The sequence below is a fragment of the Salmo trutta genome, chromosome 12 (genome assembly GCF_901001165.1).
Source record: "Salmo trutta chromosome 12, fSalTru1.1, whole genome shotgun sequence".
NCBI classification, from domain to species: Eukaryota; Metazoa; Chordata; class Actinopteri; order Salmoniformes; family Salmonidae; genus Salmo; species Salmo trutta.
The window spans coordinates 72,443,252-72,465,289 of record NC_042968.1 but is presented as its reverse complement, the minus strand read 5'-3'; the positions used below and the strand labels follow the sequence as shown (position 1 = coordinate 72,465,289).

Sequence of the window (22,038 nt, the reverse complement as noted above, 5' to 3'; positions counted from 1 at the left end):
ATCAAATTGACTTGTGGATAAAAAGCTGTGGGTGAGATGGATGACATAGTACACAAAACATTTGCTGTTAAATTCCAATGTACTGAAATAAAGTCAAGTTAAAATGCAATAGAAAACAATTTAAAACTGCACTGATGGTTTTGTCACAAAAAAAGTGTTTTATAGTGAATGTGCCCACTGAGCTCTAGCCAACAGCTTGCAGATACAGTGCGGCTACCAAAATTAAGGACAAAAAAAGCAGGATAATTATTTTAACGGCAGCCAAGCACCGATCATGTCACCAGAATGTGGTTGTGTCAAACTGTATGCGTTCCGGGCAGAAGACCATTCATTTCATTGGGCGGCAATCCGCACCGTCGCGACTCATCCTTCCGGACTAGCTTGCGTTGCACTGCATGCAGTGTGTCGCATGCGTTGTATTTCTTGCCAAGTGGTACCAGTAGTAAACCACAGAAGTAGTTCCTAATTTGTAGCGCGATTCTTTTTGTTGTGACGCAGAGCATGGATTGTGAAGACTACAAATGTACCGTACAGCATAAACCTGTGCACACGGCATTAGACCCTTAATATTTATTAGAAAGGAGCATCAAGCTCATCACCATGCACTTTCACAACCCTAACTTATTTCCTCTGTAGCTTAACAAAGCGCATGCTTTCCCGAGTCGTAGCGGTAGGACCACAACATATCAAATGACTCCAAGTTCACTTCGATATGGTTATTATATACATTTGTGCAGAAAGTAATTTCCACCTCCATTTATCGCATAATACATTTTACAGACAAAAAGATCCCATCTTGTCTACTGTAATTTTCTTTTGTCGACATTTGGGAAAGCTACATTTCCATTAGGCCTGTCGTGACATTTTGTATCCGACATATACTCGCATAAAAAGGTTGGATGGAAACCTGGTTACTGAGGATGAAGGCGATGACACAAGATCAGCCACTTCACATTATTGTGATGGTGTCCTAAATCCTTTGGCCGCCGTTTGCCAATTACCTCTTCTCCCTGGAACTTAATCGAATAAATAAACACTGATTGACCAGTGTTCACGCAATACGATGTGCAAGTGACATCCTCCCACGTCATACTTCCGGGGTCATGTCCCGGGTCCTTTGAATGGGCTTCAAGATTATAGCACCAAATATATGAAAATGTAAAAATGTAATTTAAGATACAGTACCAGTCAAAAGTTTGGACACCTACTCATTCAAGGATTTCTCTTTATTTTACACAATGTAGAATAGTGAAGACATCAAAACCATGAAATAACACATATGGAATCATGTAGTAAGCAAAAAAGTTATATCAAAATATATTTTAAATAATTCAAAGTAGCCACCCTTTGCCTTGACAGCTCTGCACTCTTGGCATTCTCTCAACAAGCTTCACCTGGAATGGTTTTCCAACAGTCTGGAAGGAGTTCGCACATATGCTGAGCACTTGTTGGCTGCTTTTCCTTCACACTGCAATCCAACTCATCCCAAACCATCTCAATTGGGTTGAGGCCAGGTCATCTGATGCAATACTCTATCACTCTCCTTGGTCAAATAGCACTTACACAGCCTGGAGGTGTGTTGGGTCATTGTCCTGTTGAAAAACAAATGATAGTCGCACTAAGCGCAAACCAGATGGGATGGCGTATCGCTGCAGAATCCTGTGGTAGCTATGCTGGTTAAGAGTGCCTTGAATTCTAAATAAATCAGACAGTGTCACCAGCCAAGCAACCCCACCTCCATGCTTCATGGTGAGAACCACACATGCAGAGATTATCCGTTCACTTACTCACACGGCAGTTGGAACAACAAAAAAACTCAAATTTGGACTCACCAGACCAAAAGGACAGATTTCCACCGGTCTAATGTCCATTGCTCATGTTTCTTGGCCCAAGCAAGTCTCTTCTTATTGGTGTCCTTTAGTAGTGGTTTCTTTGCAGCAATTCCTCCACGAAGGCCTGATTCATGCAGTCTCCTCTGAACAGTTGATGTTGAGATGTGTCTTACTTTGTGAAGCATTTATTTGGGCTGCTATTTCTGAGGCTGGTAACTCTAATGAACTTATCCTCTGCAGCAGAGGTAACTCTGGGTCTTCCTTTCCTGTGACGGTCCTCATGAGAGCCAGTTTCATCATAGCTCAATGGTTTTTGCGACGGCACTTGAAGAAACTTTATTTATTGAAATGTTCCTTATTGATTGACCTTCATGTCTTAAAGTAATGAACTGTTATTTCTCTTTGCTTATTTGAGCTATACATGCCATAATATGGACTTAGTCTTTTACCAAATAGTGCCATCTTCTGTATACCACCCCTACCTTGTCACAACACAACAGATTGTCTCAAACACATTAAGGAAAGAAATTCCACAAATGTACTTTTAACAAAGCACACCTGTTAATTTAAATGCATTCCAGTTGACTACCTCATGAAGCTGGTTGAGATCATGCCAAGAGTGTGCAAAGCTGTCATCAAGGCAAAGGGCCACTTTGAAGAATCTCAAATATATTTAGATTTGTTTAACACTTTTTTGCTTACATGTGTTATTTCATAGTTTGTCTTTATCATTGTACAATGTAGAAAAATAGTAAAAATCAATAAAAACCCTTGAATGAGTAGGTGTGTCCAAAGTTGACTGGTACTGTATATAACATTATTATATTGATTTACCCGATGCCTTTCATCTAAATATTTGATGCTCAAGAAGTAAGTCTAATTAGAAAAGCCTAATTTAAATACATTTCCTGCAGCGTTGTTAGCATGCCTGCTCGAGCTGAGGACCTACAGGACGGTAAGAACCTGTTAGTTACAGGCCGTTTTGTGTGTCTTATAATAGATTACGGTGGGTTTGTTTTTACTGAACGTTGCCAGCTAATACTTTTTGAAAATTTAAAATATATATATTTTTTGTAGACCTGCGTATTCGAAAGATAGACATACAGCGCATTCAGAAAGTATTCAGACCCCTTCACTTTCCACTTTGTTACATTACAGCCATACTCTAAAATGGATTAAATTGTTCACCCCTCAATCTACACACAACGCCCCATAATGACAAAAAACAGGTTTAGAAATTTTTGCAAATTGATGGAAAGAAATACATTTTTAGTATCATATTTACATAACTATTCAGACCCTTTAATCAGTACTTTGTTGATGCACCTTTGCCAGCGATTACAGCCTCAAATCTTCTTGGGTATGATGCTACAAGCTTTGCACACCTGTATTTGGGGAGTTTCTCTCATTCTTCCCAAGTTCTGTCAGGTGGGTGGGGAGCAACTTCGCACTGTTATTTTCAGGTCTTTCCAGAGATGTTTGATCGGATTCAAGTCCGGGCTCTGGCTAAGCCACTCAAGGACATTCAGAGACTTGTCTGTGTGCTTACAGTCATTGTCCTGTTGGAAAGTGAACCTTCACCCCAGTCTGAGGTCCCGAGCTCTTTGCAGCAGGTTTTCATCAAGGACTGTACTTTCCTCCGTATATTTGTTCCTCGAGCCGGAATAGTCCCTGCTGCTAAAAAAAAAACATCCCCACAGCATGATGCTGCCACCACCATGCTTCACTGTAGGGACTGTGCCAGGTTTCCTTCCGACGTGACGCTTGGCATTCAGGCCAAAGAGTTCAATCTTGGTTTCATCAGATCAGATAATCTTGTTTCTGATGGTCAGAGTCCTTTTGGTGTCTTTTGGCAAGGGGGCTGTCATGTGCCTTTTACTGAGGAATGGCCTCCGTCTGGCCAATTTACCATAAAGTCCTAATTGGTGGAGTGCTGCAGAGATGGGTGTCCTTCTGGAAGGTTCTCCCATGTCCACAGAGGAACTCCAGAGCTCTGCCACAGTGACCATCGGGTTCTTGGTCACCTCCCTGACCAAAAACCTTCTCCCCCGATTGCTCAGTTTGGCCGGGCTGCCAGCTCTAGGAAGAGTCTTGGTGGTTCCAAACTTCCTCCATTTAAGAATGATGGAGGCCACTGTGTTCTTATCAACCTTCAATGCCGCAGACATTTTTTGGTACCTTTCCCCAGATATGTGCCTCGACACAATCCTGTCTTGGTGCTCTACGGACAATTCCTTCAACCTCATTGCTTGGTTTTGCTCTGTAGGACCTTACAGGCCTTTCCAAATCACATCCAATAAATTGAAATTTACCACAGGTGGACTCTAATAAAGTTGTAGAAACTTCAAGGATGATCAATGGAAACAGGATGCACCTGTGCTCAATTGAGTCTCACAGCAAAGGGTCTGAATACTTATGTAAATAAGGCATCTCTGTGCAAATGTATTAATAAAAAAATAATAATCAAAAAACATGTTTTCGTGAAGTTCAGATTACGGTTGTAACTTTTTGGCTTTGTGATTCTTCTTGGCCGTCAACTATGTTGAAAACCGACATATGGTAAGTAACTTCACTTAAAGCTAGATCTTAAATGAACGCGTTATGAAGCCACATTTTTTTAGGCTCATTCTTAGCCTACAAAACGAGAAATAGGTTAGTAAAATAGACCATGGTGGGAAATGAACATCCACCAAATTTTGGCATTGCTGGGTAAGAATGTCTTTCACCAGCCACGTTCTCAGGTGGTCACAGCATATGGGAACAGTTTACAATCCAAAGCACAAATGTTGGTTGAATAGACCTGAAAGACTACTACATTGAGACTTTGTCCTCGTGTATCTTGGCTAGTTACATCGCTTTTTTCACACACTAGGTTGTTTTTCAATATTAGTTTGAGTTTGCAGCAAATGTCTGCTGGTAGCACAGACGTGACCAAGGAAGGGGAAGCTGAACATTGTCTCACCTAATGACTCAAATATTTGGGGATAAATTGTGCTTGATTGAGCATGGAACAGTCCAAAAACCTTTTATTCATTTCTTATCGTAAAAAAAAAAAAACTCAATTTCATTGTGCTCCTAAATATCAACTTTTGTACTTGCAAAAAATTTCAGCATTTGATCCCTCCTGAACTAATAATAACAAATAAGCCTCATCACTCAGCATTGTGTGACAGGGCAGCCAATTTGTTAATTCTTGATGTTCAGTGGCAGAACTTTAACTTTTTACTATTGTATCTAAAAACTTTTTTTGCATACATTGGTTAAAAAGACTAGTTCACAAAAACTGAAATTGTGCAATATACACCACATTACTTCTTACTAGTAATACATTTGTTTTAGAAACAAAGCGTGCTCATACGTTCGTGATTTTTGGCGTAATAAAGGGAGAACATTTGAGTGGCTGTTAGATTTTTTTTTTCATCTACTTGCAACAGTGGCTGGTGTACCAAAAATGTAATTTCCCACCTTGAAAGAGATGCATCACTTTCATATTGTTTTGGTTTCTTCAATCTATACTGAACAAAAATATAAAAGCGCAACATGAATAGTGTTGGTCCCATGTTTCATGATCTGACATCCCAGAAATTATCCATACGCACAAAAACATTGTGCTGAAAATTTGTACACAAATTTAGTGAGCATTTCTCCTTTGGCAAGATAATCCATCCACCTGACTGGTGTGGCACATCAAGAAGCCGATTTAACAGCATGATCATTACATAAGTGCACTGTGTGCTGGGAATAATAAAAGGCCACTCTAAAAATGTGCATTTGTCACACGTCTCAAGTTTAGGGAGCATGCAGTTGGCATGCTGACTGTAGCAATGTCCACCAGAGATTTTACCAGATAATTGATTTTAATTTCTTTACCATAAACCGCCTCCGTTATTTTAGAGAATTTGGCAGTACGTCAACCGGTGTCACAACCGCACACCACGTGTATCCATGCCAACCCAAGACCTCCACATCCGGCTTCTTCACCTGCGGGATCATCTGAGACCAGCCACTCAGATAGCTGATGAAACTCTGGTTTTTCACAACCAAATATTTTCTGTCAGAAACAGTCCCAGGGAAGCTCATCTGAGTGCTCGTCATCCTCACTAGGGTCTTAACCTGATTGCAGTTCGGCGTCGTAACTGACTTCAGTGGACAAATGCTCATCTTCGACAGCCAATTCCTGGAAGTTGAAAATGTCCTAGTTCTTCCATAGCCTGCATACTCACCAGACATGTCACCCAATGAGCATGTTTTGGATGCTCTGGATCGATGGTGTACAACAACGTGTTCCACTTCCCGCTAATATCCAGCAACTTCGTACAGCCATTGAATAGTCGGACAACATTCCACGGGCCACAGTCATCAGCCTGATCAACTCTATGTGAAGGAGATGTGCTACGCTACATGAGGCAAATTGTCGTCAAACCAGATACTGACTGGTTTCCTGATCCAGGCCACTACCTTTTTTATAAAAAGGTATTGGTGACCAACAGATGCATATCTGTATTCCCAGCAATGTAAAATCTATTGATTAGGGCCTATTGAATTTATTTCAATTGACTGGTTTGCTTATATGAACTGTAACTGAGTAAAATGTAAGAAATTGTTGCGTTTATATTTTTGTTCAGTGTACATCAGTTGCTGATTGAAATAGCAAAATTGCTGTGTCTACAGATGTTCAATCTCCAAGAAACAGTTGGATGTAACTGCATTAATCTGTTATTCAGACCACCTTTCCCAGTGTCCATCCCTGGCTCTCCCACCCACCTCTTTTGATCGGGTTGTTCCTGCTTGTTTGCCCATCCTGTTCCGTCTTTGGGCACGATAATCACGTTGGGGTCGTTTCCTTTGTTCTCGGACTTCAGGCTCGGCAGGTGAGCAGGTGGGGGCATGCGCCGGGCTGCGGCCACTTTGCCAAGACTCTGTAAGCCATGTCGCGGAACTGCTGAGAGGAAGAGGGGAGGAGAAAGAGGCGAGAGAAAGATGGAGAGTGGGAGTAAGAGTGGACACAGAGAGAGGGAAGGATAGAGGTGGGAATAAAGCTCTTTGCAATTTTTTTTATTGGTCAACCTTCATGAGCCAAGCCAAATCAAATCCTTGCACATATGAGTTTAAACACAGAAGCAGACCTGGGTTCAAATATCTTAATTACTTCAACATACATTTCAAAGTATTAAAAGATATTTTATTTAAAAAGTAGTTGAATATTGGAATGCATTTGGAAATACACTCCTATGTTAGTAGTTGATTCGGGATATTTGAAAGTACTCAAACACACATTTCCCTCTCTCGGTGAAAGACTATGCCCATAGCTTACCCAACAATTTAAGTCAATAAGTCATCATTTTAGTCAAAGTATGATATATTTGGGGTTGAATTGGAAAATCCGAAGTGGTACCTTCAGATATTTTCCATGCCAATGCAGCGTTTCTCACCGATGATATCACGTGTTAATACTTTCCAGTCTGCGTTTCTTTTCAGGGCCGGGTTTTAATTGAACGTTACCACCCACCAGCATGGCATTGTTTATTACAATCAGAAACACCTGCAAAGTTAGTCTTTGTGAGTCACAACTGAGCAATATAATAGATAATCTTTGGCTGAGCCAAACAGCTTATCGCAGTAGCATCCACTTGGCCACCCGAGCCATGGAGCTAATTAAAGAAATGGGGGCAAACGTATGTTTTTGCACCTCCACTTTTTTTGTTTATAGCAGAAAGCTATACATTTCATTTTATGAACGTATACAAAACTAGACATAACATACAAAGTGATGCAAGTAATTTCCTATGTTCAATGACCTGGTGCAGACAGTATCAGTGATGATATTTGGCAGGGTCAGTCAGTCCTGATACAGGACCGCGTCAACGAAGTGTGAGAACTGCCAATCCACTCAGTTAAGGCTAATACAAAACTATTTGCATTACATTTAGGGGCATGTCATTAATACAAAGAAACTAAATAATGACCATAAACTAATCTAAGTGTTGACCTACTATCTTTAATGTCAAATTAAATATACTGCTCAAAAAAATTAAGGGAACACTTAAACAACACAATGTAACTCCAAGTCAATCACACTTCTGTGAAATCAAACTGTCCACTTAGAAAGCAACACTGACTGACAATACATTTCACATGCTGTTGTGCAAATGGAATAGACAACAGGTGGAAATTATAGGCAATAAGCAAGACACCCCCAATAAAGGAGTGGTTCTGCAGGTGGAGACCACAGACCACTTCTCAGTTCCTATGCTTCCTGGCTGATGTTTTGGTCACTTTTGAATGCTGGTGGTGCTTTCACTCTAGTGGTAGCATGAGACGGAGTCTACAACCCACACAAGTGGCTCAGGTAGTGCAGCTCATCCAGGATGGCACATCAATGCGAGCTGTGGCAAGAAGGTTTGCTGTGTCTGTCAGCGTAGTGTCCAGAGCATGGAGGCGCTACCAGGAGACAGGCCAGTACATCAGGAGACGTGGAGGAGGCCGTAGTAGGGCAACAACCCAGCAGCAGGACCGCAACCTCTGCCTTTGTGCAAGGAGGAGCAGGAGGAGCACTGCCAGAGCCCTGCAAAATGACCTCCAGCAGGCCACAAATGTGCATGTGTCTGCTCAAACGGTCAGAAACAGACTCCATGAGGGTGGTATGAGGGCCCGACGTCCACAGGTGGGGGTTGGACTTACAGCCCAACACCGTGTAGGACGTTTGGCATTTGCCAGAGAACACCAAGATTGGCAAATTTGCCACTGACGCCCTGTGCTCTTCACAGATGAAAGCAGGTTCACACTGAGCACGTGACAGACGGACAGACGGAGTCTGGAGACGCCGTGACAGACGGAGTCTGGAGACGCCGTGGAGAACGTTCTGCTACCTGCAACATCCTCCAGCATGACCGGTTTGGCGGTGGGTCAGTCATGGTGTGGGGTGGCATTTCTTTGGGGGGCCGCACAGCCCTCCATGTGCTCGCCAGAGGTAGCCTGACTGCCATTAGGTACCGAGATGAGATCCCCAGACCCCTTGTGAGACCATATGCTGGTGCGGTTGGCCCTGGGTTCCTCCTAATGCAAGACAATGCTAGACCTCATGTGGCTGGAGTGTGTCAGCAGTTCCTGCAAGAGGAAGGCATTGATGCTATGGACTGGCCCGCCCGCCCGTTCCCCAGACCTGAATACAATTGAGCACATCTGGGACATCATGTCTCGCTCCATCCACCAACGCCACGTTGCACCAGACTGTCCAGGACTTGGCGGATGCTTTAGTCCAGGTCTGGGAGGAGATCCCTCAGGAGACCATCCGCCACCTCATCAGGAGCATGCCCAGGCATTGTAGGGAGGTCATACAGGCACGTGGAGGCCACACACACACACACACACACACTACTGAGCCTCATTTTGACTTGTTTTAAGGACATTACATCAAAGTTGGATCAGCCTGTAGTGTGGTTTTCCACTTTAATTTTGAGTGTGACTCCAAATCCAGACCTCCCTGGTTTGATAAATTGGATTTCCATTGATTATTTTTGTGTGATTTTGTTGTAAGCACATTCAACTATGTAAAGAAAAAAGTATTTAATAAGATTTTCTTTCATTCAGATCTAGGATGTTGTTTAAGTGTTCCCTTTATTTTTTTGAGTAGTGTATTTAGTTCTTGTATGTAAAAGTATCATCTGTCTCATAGCCATGAAACTTGCTGAACCTCCACTTTAACCATCAAATTATCATAAGGCATTGGATAATGAGTCAAGCTTCACTTACTTTTAACCTAGTCTGTATGGAAAAAAATAACCATTTTAACATTGTAAAACTGCATGTGCAATGATTGCATTTTGGAACCCCACTCCCCATAGATGAATGGATTTGACCACAGTCCACTGGATGGTGCAGCTAGAAAACACAAGTGTCTATCTCATAACGAAAATTTCACAAATGTGTTTCTATTTTGAGCTGTTGTAACATTTGTATTGGTGTTTCTTTTCGCGTCTGATGTGCTCAGGGTGTTATTACATATCATTGCGGCGTGCATCATGAGCAAAGCCATTGTAGCCCATCATTTCACTTCCCCCTAACTTTGAGAACCATGGCAAGAGCCAGGGCTGACTTGGCACTGCTGTAGCGCAGCCGGAAAGCCTGCCAGCAGCCAAGGTTGCACCGTGTCCATTACAATGTAGAAAAACGTGTGTAGTCCAATCCATTCAACAGTTCGGCTATCCATATTACCGGAGCGTCATCTTATTCTTTCTATTTCTATGGCGGTTTCGCGTCCACAACTTATGGAAGATGCCAAAACTTAGATTGCAAAGTCAAGGATACTGGTTTCCCCTAGATATCTGTGGCTAAGTTTTCCCTAAACGCTAATGCAAATTTAGCTCCAGGATCAGCCACAGCCTAGCCAGCTAATTCTTTGAATAGGGTGTAGTAACAAAATATACTTGCTTGCTAGATAAGGTTAGCATGCTAGCTAGCTAAACTGACATAAGTCAGTGCTCTATTTGTTGTTATTTCTCCACACCATGTGGAAATCACAACGTTCCCACCCTCAATTCGTGAATATATGTTTTAGCAGCCTGCATCCTTCTTGGGAGGCGGAACTTAAAACTTCGGGGCAGTATTTTGACATCCGGATGAAAAGCGTGCCCAAATTAAACTGCCTGTTACTCACTCAGGCCCAGAAGCTAGGATATGCATATAATTGGTAGATTTGGATAGAAAACACTAAAGTTTCTAAAACTGTTAAAATAATGCCTGTGAGCATAACAGAACTGATTTGGCAGGCGAAACCCCGAGGACAAACCATCCAGGGGAGAAAATAAAATTGAGATCATAGGATTTTCCAATGGTTTTCTATGGGATACCCTTATTATTAGGAACCTGGTTGCAGTTCCTATGGCTTCCGCTAGATGTCAAGTCTTTAGAAATTGGTCGATGTCTTTCTTTTGAGAAATGAAGTAGTGCTATTCATTCCACGTGTCACTCTGAAGGTCCCTACTATTTTGGGGCGTGTGAACAGGAGCGCGCCCTGTGTTATTTTTCTTCGGTATTGGAAACAGATTATCCCGTCTTAAATTATATTGATTATTCACATTTTAGGATACCCGAGGTTGGATTAGGAACGTTGTTTGGACCAAGTTTACAAGTAACTTATTAGATACTTTGTACTCAGGTTGGGCGAGTTGGAACCGGTGTATTTCTGAACCAAACGCGCCAAATAAATTGACATTTTGGGGATATAAAGAAGGAATTTATCGAACAAAACGGCCATTCATTGTGTCAGACATTTGGGATTGCAAAAAGAAGATCTTCAAAGGTAAGGCATTTATTATATCGTTATTTCTGACTATTGTGTCGCACCTGCCTGGATGAAAAATGATTTTCATGTGTTTGTATGCGGGGCGTTGTCCTCAGATAATCGCATGGTCTGCTTTCGTCGTAAAGCCTTTATGAAATCTGACACAGAGGCTGGATTAACAAGAAATTAAGCTTTATTTTGATTTATTACACTTATATTTTCGTGAATGTTGAATATTGACATTTATGTAGTTTGAATTTGGCGCTCTACAATTTCACTGGATGTTGTCAAATCGATCCCGCTAACGGGATTGGCGCATGAAGGGATCACTAAGAGGTTTTAAACGAGAATTTCCGCTATAGGACAGAAATTAAGTTGAAATAGAGGAGGCATTGCCCTCTGATGGGGGCCTTTAAGTAACAAATACAGATGTATTTAAACCCAGGTCTGCACAGTAGTACTTGAAGAATGGACAATGACTTACCTGCGGTTTTCTGAGTTTCTATAGACTTTCCCTTGTACTTATCAAATAGGCTGAGTGAGGAATACTTGCTTTTCCCATCCTTGGACTTGGTTATTTGCCCCAAACGATCGGACATTGCGATGTAATGTCATCGAGTATGGAAATGTTTCTATGCGCCTCTTGCTGTGCCTTCTTTTACTGAAGAGAGAAAAAAGGAAACTGTTAGCGCACAAGCCACACCAGCTTAGAATTGGAAAGAACGTAATATTACAATTCAATCTATTCTAAAGTGTGACAAAAAAAGTCAACATACCAATCTTAATTCAATTTCCCAAATGCAATGTTTAGGTTAATCGAGGTAATTTGTAAATTATCTATGCATTTATAAACAGCGAGTAGGAGCTGTATAAAAACAAAGGGGGAGGGTTCAATGCAAATAGTAGGGTGGAAATTTGATCAGTTTAGTTGTTCAGCAGTCTTCTGGCTTTTTTCCCCAGAAAGAAGCTAAATCCCCTTTGTTGTTTCCTTGACACGATACTAACAAGTATCGCTGGCCCCAACTGTGATGAGGCCTATTGTAAATTGTGATCTGGAAACGGTGTTACCCGACGTGAAAGAACATGAATCTACAAAAATAGATAACGGTAGGCCTGCTGAGTGGTCTGACTGATGAACCAGACATTGATGCTACTACCTCTTATAAAAGTAACTTAGTAGGCTTAACATTACATGAAACCCATTTCAGGATTCATCATTGCTACTAGGGTGTTCATATACATATTTTTTTTGCAGCTGCTAAACTAATATAGGGAAAACACTGACATCGCATCATCTCAATACAGTGCTCAACAAGTGCACTGCATTTACAGTGATATTTTTGCAATGAGCGGACATAGCTAACATATTTTTTTGAACATTTGAGAAATGTGTCTGATCTACCACATTCCTTCCTATTAGGGCTGACCCATTAGTCGACTGTTTGGTCGACCAAGATTTCTTTAGCCGAGGACTAGCAACAACAACAAAAAATTATTCTATAGGAAAAAGTACCATGGTGCACAAGACACCCGTCTGATTGGCTTTGGTCTGAGTTGACTGATCCATTGTGGAGGCACAATCCATCAGTCTAAAGACATATGCTACTGAAATTGTATATGAATATATTACATAAGAACAATGGAGCAACACTAATAAACAAATATTTTTTAGAACAAGTGCGTTTCTCCCGTGTTGGATTGTGGTCACAGTGTGCTGTTCAGAAACAAAGTTAATGCGCCGAGGCAGCAGCAGAATGAAAACAGCCCTTGCCCTATTGTCTAAGGAAAGCAAGGAGAGAGGAAACCAACCTAATTAGGTCTATAATCAATAGCCTAACTGTAAAATGTGCCTGGCTTTATAAATCAAAGTATTCAGACCACCTTCACTTTTTCCACATTTTGTTAGATTAAAGCCTTGTTCCAAAATTGATTACCCAATAAAGACAAAGCAAAAACATGTTTAAACATTTTCGCAAAAAACTGGAACATTTCATTTACATAAGTATTCAGACCCTTTACTCAGTACTTTGTTGAAGCACCTTTGGGAGCGATTAAAGCCTCAGTCTTCTTGGGTATGACGCTGCAAGCTTGGCACACCTGTATTTGGGGAGTTTCTCCCATTCTTCCCAAGTTCTGTCAGGTGGGTGGGGAGCAATTTTGCACAGCTATTTTCAGAGATGTTTGATCGGATTCAAGTCCGGGCTCTGGCTGGGCCACTCAAGGACATTCAGAGACTTGTCTGTGTGCTTAGGGTCATTGTCCTGTTGGAAAGTGAACCTTCCCCCCCAGTCTGAGGTCCCGAGCTCTTTGCAAAAGGTTTTCATCAAGGATCTCTGTACTTTGCTCTATTAATGTTTTCCTCGATCCGGAATAGTCCCTGCTGCTAAAAAACATCACCAAAGCATGATGCTGCCACCACCATGCTTCACTATAGGGATGGTGCCAGGTTTCCTCCAGATGTGACGCTTGGCATCCAGGCCAAAGAGTTCAATCTTGGTTTCATCAGACCTGATAATATTGTTTCTCATTGTCTGAGAGTCTTTAGGTGTCTTTTGGCAAACTCCAAGCGGGCTTTCTTGTGCCTTTTACTGAGGAGTGGCTACACTCTCCCCGATTGCTCAGTTTGGCCGGGCAGCCAGCTCTAGGAAGAGCCTTGGTAGTTCCAAACTTCTTCCATTTAAGAATGATGGAGGCCACTATGTTCTTGGGGACCTTCAATGCTGCATAAATGTTCAAATGTGCAACCAGAGGGAAAAGAACTCTGGACCACCTATACTCCACACACAGAGATGCATTCAAAACTCTCCCTTGCCCTCCATTTGGCAAATCTGACCATAATTCCATCCTCCTGATTCCTGCTTACAAGCAAAAATTAAAGCAGGAAGCACCAGTGACCAGATCAATAAAAAAATAAAAAATGGTCAGATGAAGCAGATGCTAAACTACAGGACTGTTTTGCTAGCACAGACTGGAATATGTTCCAGGATTCCTCCAATGGCATTGAGTACACCGCATCTGCCATTGGCTTCAACAATATGTGCATCGATGACACCCCCCCCCAGTGACTGTACGAACATACCCCAACCAGAAGCTATGGATTATAGGTAGCATCTGCAATAAGCTAAAAGCTAGAGCTGGCGCTTTCAAGAAGCAGGACTCTGACCCAGAAGCTTATAAGAAATCCCGCTATGCCCTCCGAAGAACCGTCAAACAGGCAAAACATCAATACAGGACTAAGATCGAGTTGTACTATACCGGCTCCAACGCTTGTCGGATGTGGCAGGGCCTGCAAACCATTACAGACTACAAAGGGAAGCACAGCTGAGAGCTGCCCAGTGACACGAGCCGACCAGACAAGCTAAACTACTTCTATGCTCGCTTTGAGGCAAATAACACAAAAAAATGCATCAGAGCACCAGCTGTACCGGAGGAGCACGGTCACGTTCTCCGCAGCCGATGTGAATAAGATCTTTAGAAAGGTCAACATTCAAAAGGACGCAGGGCCAGACAGATTACCAGGAGGTGTACTGCAAGCATGCGCTGACCAAATAGCAAGTGTCTTCACTGACATTTTCAACCTCTCCCTGTCCGAGTCTGTAATACCAACATGTTTTAAGCAGACCACCGTCGTGCCTGACCCCAAGGCACTACAGAGGGTAGTGTGAACGACCCAGTACATCACTGGGGCCAAGCTTCCTGCCATCCAGGACCTCTATACCAGGCAGTGTCAGAGGAAGGCCCTAAAAACTGTCAAAGACTCCAGCCACCCTAGACTCCAGCCACCCTAGTCATAGACCATTCTCTTTGCTACCACACAGCAAGCGGTACTGGGGCGCTAAGTCTATGTCCAAGAGACTTCTAAACAGCTTCTACCCCCAACCAATAGGACTGGAGGTCGACCGATTCAATCGGAATGGCTGATTAATTAGGGCCGATTTCAAGTTTTCATAACAATCGGTATTTTTGGCCACCGATTTGCCGATTATTATTTTTTTACACCTTTATTTAACTAGGCAAGTCAGATTAAGAACACATTCTTATTTTCAATGACGGCCTAGGAACGGGGGTTAACTGCCTTGTTCAGGGGGGATTCGGGGATTCGTTTTTGCAACCTTCTGGTTACTAGTCCAACGCTCTAACCACCTGCCTTACATTGCACTCCACGAGGAGCCTGCATGGCAGGCTGACTACCTGTTACGCGAGGGCAGCAAGAAGCCAAGGTAAGTTGCTAGCTAGCATTAAACTTATCTTATAAAAAACTATCAATCTTAACATAATCACTAGTTAACTACACATGGTTGATGATATTACTAGTTTATCTAACGTGTCCTGCGTTGCATATAATCGATGCGGTGCCTGTTAATTTCTCATCGAATCACAGCCTACTGATGATTTAACAAGCGCATTTGCGAAAAAAGCATTGTCGTTGCACGAATGTACCTAACCATAAACATCAATGCCTTTATTTAAAATCAATACACAAGTATATAATTTTAAACCTGCATATTTAGTTAATATTGCCTGCTAACATGAAATTGTGTCACTGCTCTTGCGTTCATTGCCTGGCTCGTTGCGAACTAATTTGCCAGATTATTACGTAATTATGACATACCATTGAAGGTTGTGCAATGTAACAGGAATATTTAGACTTAGGGATGCCACCCGTTAGATAAAATACGTACCGGTTCCATATTTCACTGAAAGAAAAAACATTTTGTTTGAGATGATAGTTTCCAGATTCGACCATATTAATGACCTAAGGCTCGTATTTCTGTGTGTTTATTATATTATAATTAAGTCTATGATTTGATAGAGCAGTCTGACTGAGCGGTGGTAGGCACCAGCAGGCTCGTAAGCATTCATTCAAACAGCACTTTCATACATTTTGCCAGCAGCTCTTTGCAATGCATTGCGCTGTTTATAACTTCAAGCCTATCAACTCCCAAGATTAGGCTGGTGTAACCGATGTGAAATGGCTAGCTAGTTAGCGGGTGCGCGCTAATAGCGTTTCAAACATCACTCGCTCTGAGACTTGGAGTAGTTGTTCCCCTTGCTCTGCATGGGTAACGCTGCTTCGAGGGTGGCTGTTGTCGATGTGTTCCTGGTTCGAGCCCAGGTAGGAGCGAGGAGAGGGACGGAAGCTATACTGTTACACTGGCAATACTAAAGTGCCTATAAGAACATCCACTAGTCAAAGGTCTATGAAATACAAATCGTATAGAGAGAAATAGTCCTATAATTCCTATAATAACTACAACCTAAAACTTCTTACCTGGGAATATTAAAGACTCATGTTAAAAGGAACCACCAGCTTTCATATGTTCCCATGTTCTGAGCAAGGCACTTAAACGTTAGCTTTCTTACATGGCACATATTGCACTTTTACTTTCTTCTCCAACACTTTGTTTTTGCATTATTTAAACCAAATTGAACATGTTTAATTATTTATTTGAGGCTAAATTGATTTTATTGATGTATTATATTAAGTTAAAATAAGTGTTCATTCAGTATTGTTGTAATTGTCATTATTACAAAAAATAATAATAATGCAAAAATCAGCATCAGCTTTTTTTGGTCCTCCAATAATCGGCATCGGCGTTGAAAAACCATAATCGGTCGACCTCTAAATAGGACTCCTGAACATCTAGTCAAATGGCTACCCAGACTACTCCCATTGCCTGCCTGCCTGCCCCCCCACACACCACTGCCACTCTCTGTTGTCATCTATGCATAGTCACTTTAACTCTACCTACATGTACATACTACCTCAACTAACGGGTGCCCCCGCACATTGACTCTGTAGCGGCATCCCCCTGTATATATAGTTATTTTTTACTGTTGCTCTTTAATTACTGGTTACTTTTATCTTTTATTCTTATCCGTATTTTTTGAAACTGCACTGTCGGTTAGGGGCTCGTAAGTAAGCATGTGACCAGATCTGTGCCACGACACAACCCTGTCTCGGAGCGCTACGGACCATTCCTTTGACCTCATGGCTTGGTTTTTGCTCTGACATGCACTGTCAACTGTGGGACCTTATATAGACAGGCGTGTGCCTTTCGAAATAATGTCCAATCAATTGAATTTACCACAAGTGGACTCCAATCAAGTTGTAGAAACATCAAGGATGATCAATGGAAACAGGATGCACAGGAACTCAATTTCGAGTCTCATAGCAAAGGGTCTGAATACTTATTATACTTACTATTATGTTTTTCATTTTGTCATTATGGGGTAGTGCATAGATTCCTGTCAAATTGTTTTTATTTAATCCATTTTAGAATTAGGCTGTAACGTTAAAAACAAATATATACATCTGAAAAAGTCAAGGGGTCTGAATACTTTCTGAAGGCATTGTATTTACAGAAATAAAACAGATCCTGTTTCTGTTGCCTGTTTGAGTTTTGTTTAATGGCCTACTGATTCCGTGAGCACCAAGCCTGATGCAACATACCAAGTAAACAATTTCACAAATTCCAGTGTTATAAAAATCTTTGCTTTGCTGTAATAAAGGCTTTAGACCTTTTTTTTCTCCATTGGAACTGCCTCTCTGGTGTTATACATTTTTTGTGTGCTGTTTACACTACCAAATTTTCAGAAAACTATTTTTAATAATGCTCCTTTTTCTTGATCTCATTGTTGTTTTACTGTTATGATCACAAGTAGTGTCATTATCATTAGTAGGCTTAGTATAGCAGCCTTGTATAACCACGATTGAGCTGTAGGCATAAGAGCGCATAAGACCTTTTTAGTCTTAATACCGTAACTTAATCAGGCCTATATTTCAATACTTATATAGGCTACTGCATCAATCATTCATTCATGTCATCACACAACATACGAGTCACTCATTATTTGAAATGCAATCAAGCATTTTAGTTTTTAAATAAAAGTTAAGCGAGCCTTCAATAATTTGCTGAAACAAATAAACCATTCCATTACAGAAATTGTATTCCCGAATGAAAGCGACTGTTTTTAGTTCTTGCTGTAACAAAGGCTTTACAAAAAACTTTACAAGACTCTCTGGTACGCTCATAATTCATTGTTTTTTTACATTGTTCCAAACGGTCAGAAAAAATGTTATTGTAATCTTTTCAGCACCTGTTTGGCAGACATAATATGCACACAGCGCTTGCCCCTTTTGTTCCTTTTCTTGATCCCTAGTATTTCCCACAACTAATCACATTTATTCCACTCATCTGAATTTCCCTTTACCTCCTGAGCAGCCAGTAAACAGTCCCCCGTTTCGGGTTTATTTGTCACATCCTCTACATCCATTTTGCTGTCACGGTGTTCAGAGTTTGTCGATGTGATTATGAAATGCTATAGGTCAGGCCCTATTCGGACAGGATTAGTTTTACTGTGGGAGGTCGAGTAATGTAATATTTACATGGCAGGAGAGTTACAATTCCAGACAGAATAACCTGTTTTTTGGTGAACTCCAAGGTCCTCTGATAAAACGAGTCCTTTGCTAAATCGACATCCCTTTGTTTTAAGAGATTATTTATACATTTGACAGGTGTTGCTTGTGGTTTACGCAAGAGCAACTGATTTGATAAATTGAACTAAATGCTGTACATAAGCTATATGAATGGCCTACATGCAGCTTATTAACTTTCAGTGAATGCTTTTGTTTACATGTTTTGTGCGTATGAACTGAATATTGCCAAATACATCAGCAAAAAATATTGAGCCTATTTAATGCAACCCTTGCTGTTAATAGATCGCAAAGCAGCATACAACTGACCTAAACTTTTGGCATTATAAGTTCACTTTCTTAACCATAGCTTTAATCACCATAGCCTTAAAACGCATCTCAAGCGCAATTGCACTGTTTAGCTCACATTTGAAGGCTGGAGGGCATTTAAGACATACTGCGGATCACACTACTTCAATTAAAATATAATGGCGACGCTATATGAAACATGGTTTGCTATGGTTTAGAAACCAAGCTCGAGTTAGTGACCATATCACCTGGACATGTTGAAATACTGCATCTTCACACCTAGAATAAAAACCTCCAGGCTTCTGTCATAACTGTCAATTTATTGAACAAAAATAAGAATTACAGCGGGCAGTTTGGAAAAACCTAATCCCGTCCGAAACGTCTTCTGGAATAACGGACATTTGAGTAATAATTACATAACCAGCGTTCTCTAGTCCCGTGCGAATAGGTCTTTGGTTACGTGCATGCGATGAGAGCAAGTGTTGAGGGAATAGGGGAAGTTTTTCAGAAACAAATTAGGGATTTCAGTAGCAAGACTTTTCAGTCAGAAATGGCTGTAGTTATGTTGCAGCTTTAACAACACAGTCAGGACGATAAACACTGATGTTCTGTGGTCGTCTCTGCAGCAGGGAGGAGAGAGAGACAACGGGTGCTAGATTGGTCAAAAGAACAGACATGGTGGACGAAGATTTTTAGTCGGGACAGCCGAACTTTGTTAAAAAAAAAGAAATAGCAGGTCGAGCATAAGTCAACCCTGTTACCCATAGACAGACTAGAAATGTTTTAATTTCACTTTTTTGTGTAGCTCCCATTCAATTGTCACTCCCTGTCACAAGAGGATCTATGGCTGTATTAAGACATTAACCCTGTTATTTTATTTGGCACTTACTATAGTGTTTTTTATTTGAATTAACCTCTAGGTAGGAACACATTTATTAAGTTAAACAAGCGCTTCATGAAAGAATGTTAAAATTAAGAGAAACGCAGTTACATTTTTTTTTTATAGCAAGTTACACTTCTGAAAAAGGCACAGAATTGGTGAAACGACCCTAATATTAATCTCCAATTTCTTAACCCTGGACAACATGGGCTTGGTAGGATTACAGGGATATTGGTATCCACAGTACTCCACCAATTATCAGTTTTTCAACTCAATACTCCCCCCTTCACATAAATGCAGTGTAATTTAAATTAAAAGTTCTCTACCTCGTAGCAAAATGTGTAGTTTTGCAGGATATTAGCTTTAAAGCTGCAACAACAAAGAATCTCTCTGCCCCATGACAAAATGTGTAATATTGCCGGATATTAACTTAGAAACGGCAACAATAACAATTGTATTTTTTTAATTGCAGGAACTTCGCTTGAAAACAGCAACATTCTCTGATGCCAAGACTCAAGTGGCTGGCCTTAAAAATGTTCCTTCTTGTATGCTATTTTTCTATCAACTTGATTATGAGGGGGTATTTGATGAATTTGTTATCACAAAAGGGGACCCGATCACAGAAAATTGGAGAACCCTTGAGTTAGCCTACAGACGGACATTTCTATAGCCAAGCTGCTAGCTAGCTGTTGTTTGTGCAAGAAGAGTTAGCGGTCACAAATATTTTCAAAGGGAATAAAAAAATCTGAAACAAACGGGTTAATCGCAACAGAATTTAAGAATGAAACGTAGGAACAACTACCTAACCACAAAGGCCTGTTTGCTGTGCTAGCTGGCTAACCATTATTCGTTCGCTAGCTAACCATTTTCTGCGTATTCTAACTAGTTATTGCAAAACATTGTTGATACTCGTTACCTACGCAATATTAGTTCAGAGGGTTTTAAACCACGGACAAGTCAAATTTGACAGTAGCCATCTCTGCTGAATTAGCTAGCTAGTAGTACGCGCTTGGTAGTCTGCCCAGTATCACTGAGTATGTAAACATTGATTGCGTATTTTGTCTGCGAGTTCGTGGGAAAACAAATTGAAATAGCCATTAGGTCTTAATCAAAACCACCATGATTAAGTATTGATATAATAACTCCCATTTTAGTCAAAATAATAACATTGACACCAAACTGGTTTAGCTAGATGTCAAGTTAGCTAGCTAAGATTTCGAGACGGCCAAGCAACTTAAGTTCCTGTCTGGAATTCCAAAAACAAATCCCCAGAAAAAGCAGCAATTTGGCGTTTTAGAGAACACATGAAACCCTTCACTTTCAGGTGACAGTAGTGCACAAACGAAACATTATTTTAGCAGTTTGCCAAATTTCAGGACCACGGAAGGCGGCGATGACTATAGGACAAGGCGATTAAAAATGGCTGCTGCACAGAACAAAGCAACAATAAAACTGGGCAGTTGGTGAAGTCCCTGCAAAACAGTTCACACATACCTCCAAAACACATTCATAACTCACCGATTTTACTTGTTATTATTTATTGTACTCAATAATGGCGATTTGTTTCCGAAAGATTACGTTGCTTCAAAGGATGGCTGGCGATTGTGCTGCCTATTCTTATTATATTTTCCCGTTTACTTATGTTGTTGGTGGGCAACCTACCCGGCCTGAAAATGAAATTCCTTGCCACAGACAGAAGGGGTAACCCAGACACGCCACAGGGGCTATAAAGCTGAAGCATCCGTTTAGAACGTTTTCTCACCACCAAATATGGTAGTGAGAGGAAGTGCAATCGCGGGTAGTGGGAGAGGACGGAACTAGTTGAAACTGGACCGACATTCTGCAAATTTTCTCATCGATTAAACATTTGCTCTCAATAGAGTTTCTGTTCTAAAAACTAGAATGTGTTATGAATACAGGGTACTAGGCATAGACTTCACACTTTAAAAAATGCGTTGTTCAGAAGGAGTGCAAGGTCGAATTGACACGCGCACTTCACAGAGTAGGCATTCCCTAACCGAAATATGCAAATATATCCTACAACGCGCCAATAGGATCTAACTAGCTTGTGCATGGCTTTGGCCACCTCCTTGCTTGTTCAACCCACTATGCTTCCTTTGCTCCCGCTATAAACGACACAGATGAACTATCTTGGGTTAGTTATAAATATCTTTGTCTTTGCTCTCTTCGACTCTGTTGTGGCTGTATACGGATATGACGTACCGAATGTAACAGCGACACCTGGTGTCCAGAGCCATATATTTAACAGCGTTAGACCGACTTCGAGAATTCTAGACATTCACTTACAGTACATACA

The 22,038-nt window shown here is 41.1% G+C and overlaps 1 protein-coding gene across 5 annotated transcripts in view; it reads right to left on the bottom strand.

The window, feature by feature from the left end:
- LOC115204104 (protein PRRC2B) overlaps positions 1-21,457 on the bottom strand; it is a 41,928-nt gene extending 20,471 nt beyond the window's left edge. For 3 of the 5 annotated variants that reach the window (XM_029769423.1, XM_029769427.1, XM_029769425.1), the window contains exons 1-3: positions 21,240-21,457; positions 11,600-11,776; positions 6,597-6,774 (exon numbers count right to left, since the gene is read on the bottom strand). In XM_029769423.1, the coding sequence (XP_029625283.1) occupies positions 6,597-6,774; positions 11,600-11,714 (293 nt within the window). In that variant the 5' untranslated portion in view covers positions 11,715-11,776; positions 21,240-21,457. The remainder of the gene's footprint in view (positions 1-6,596; positions 6,775-11,599; positions 11,777-21,239) is intronic. The other 2 variants (XM_029769424.1, XM_029769426.1) reach the window with 2 other exon arrangements.
- Positions 21,458-22,038: the final 581 nt, after the last annotated feature.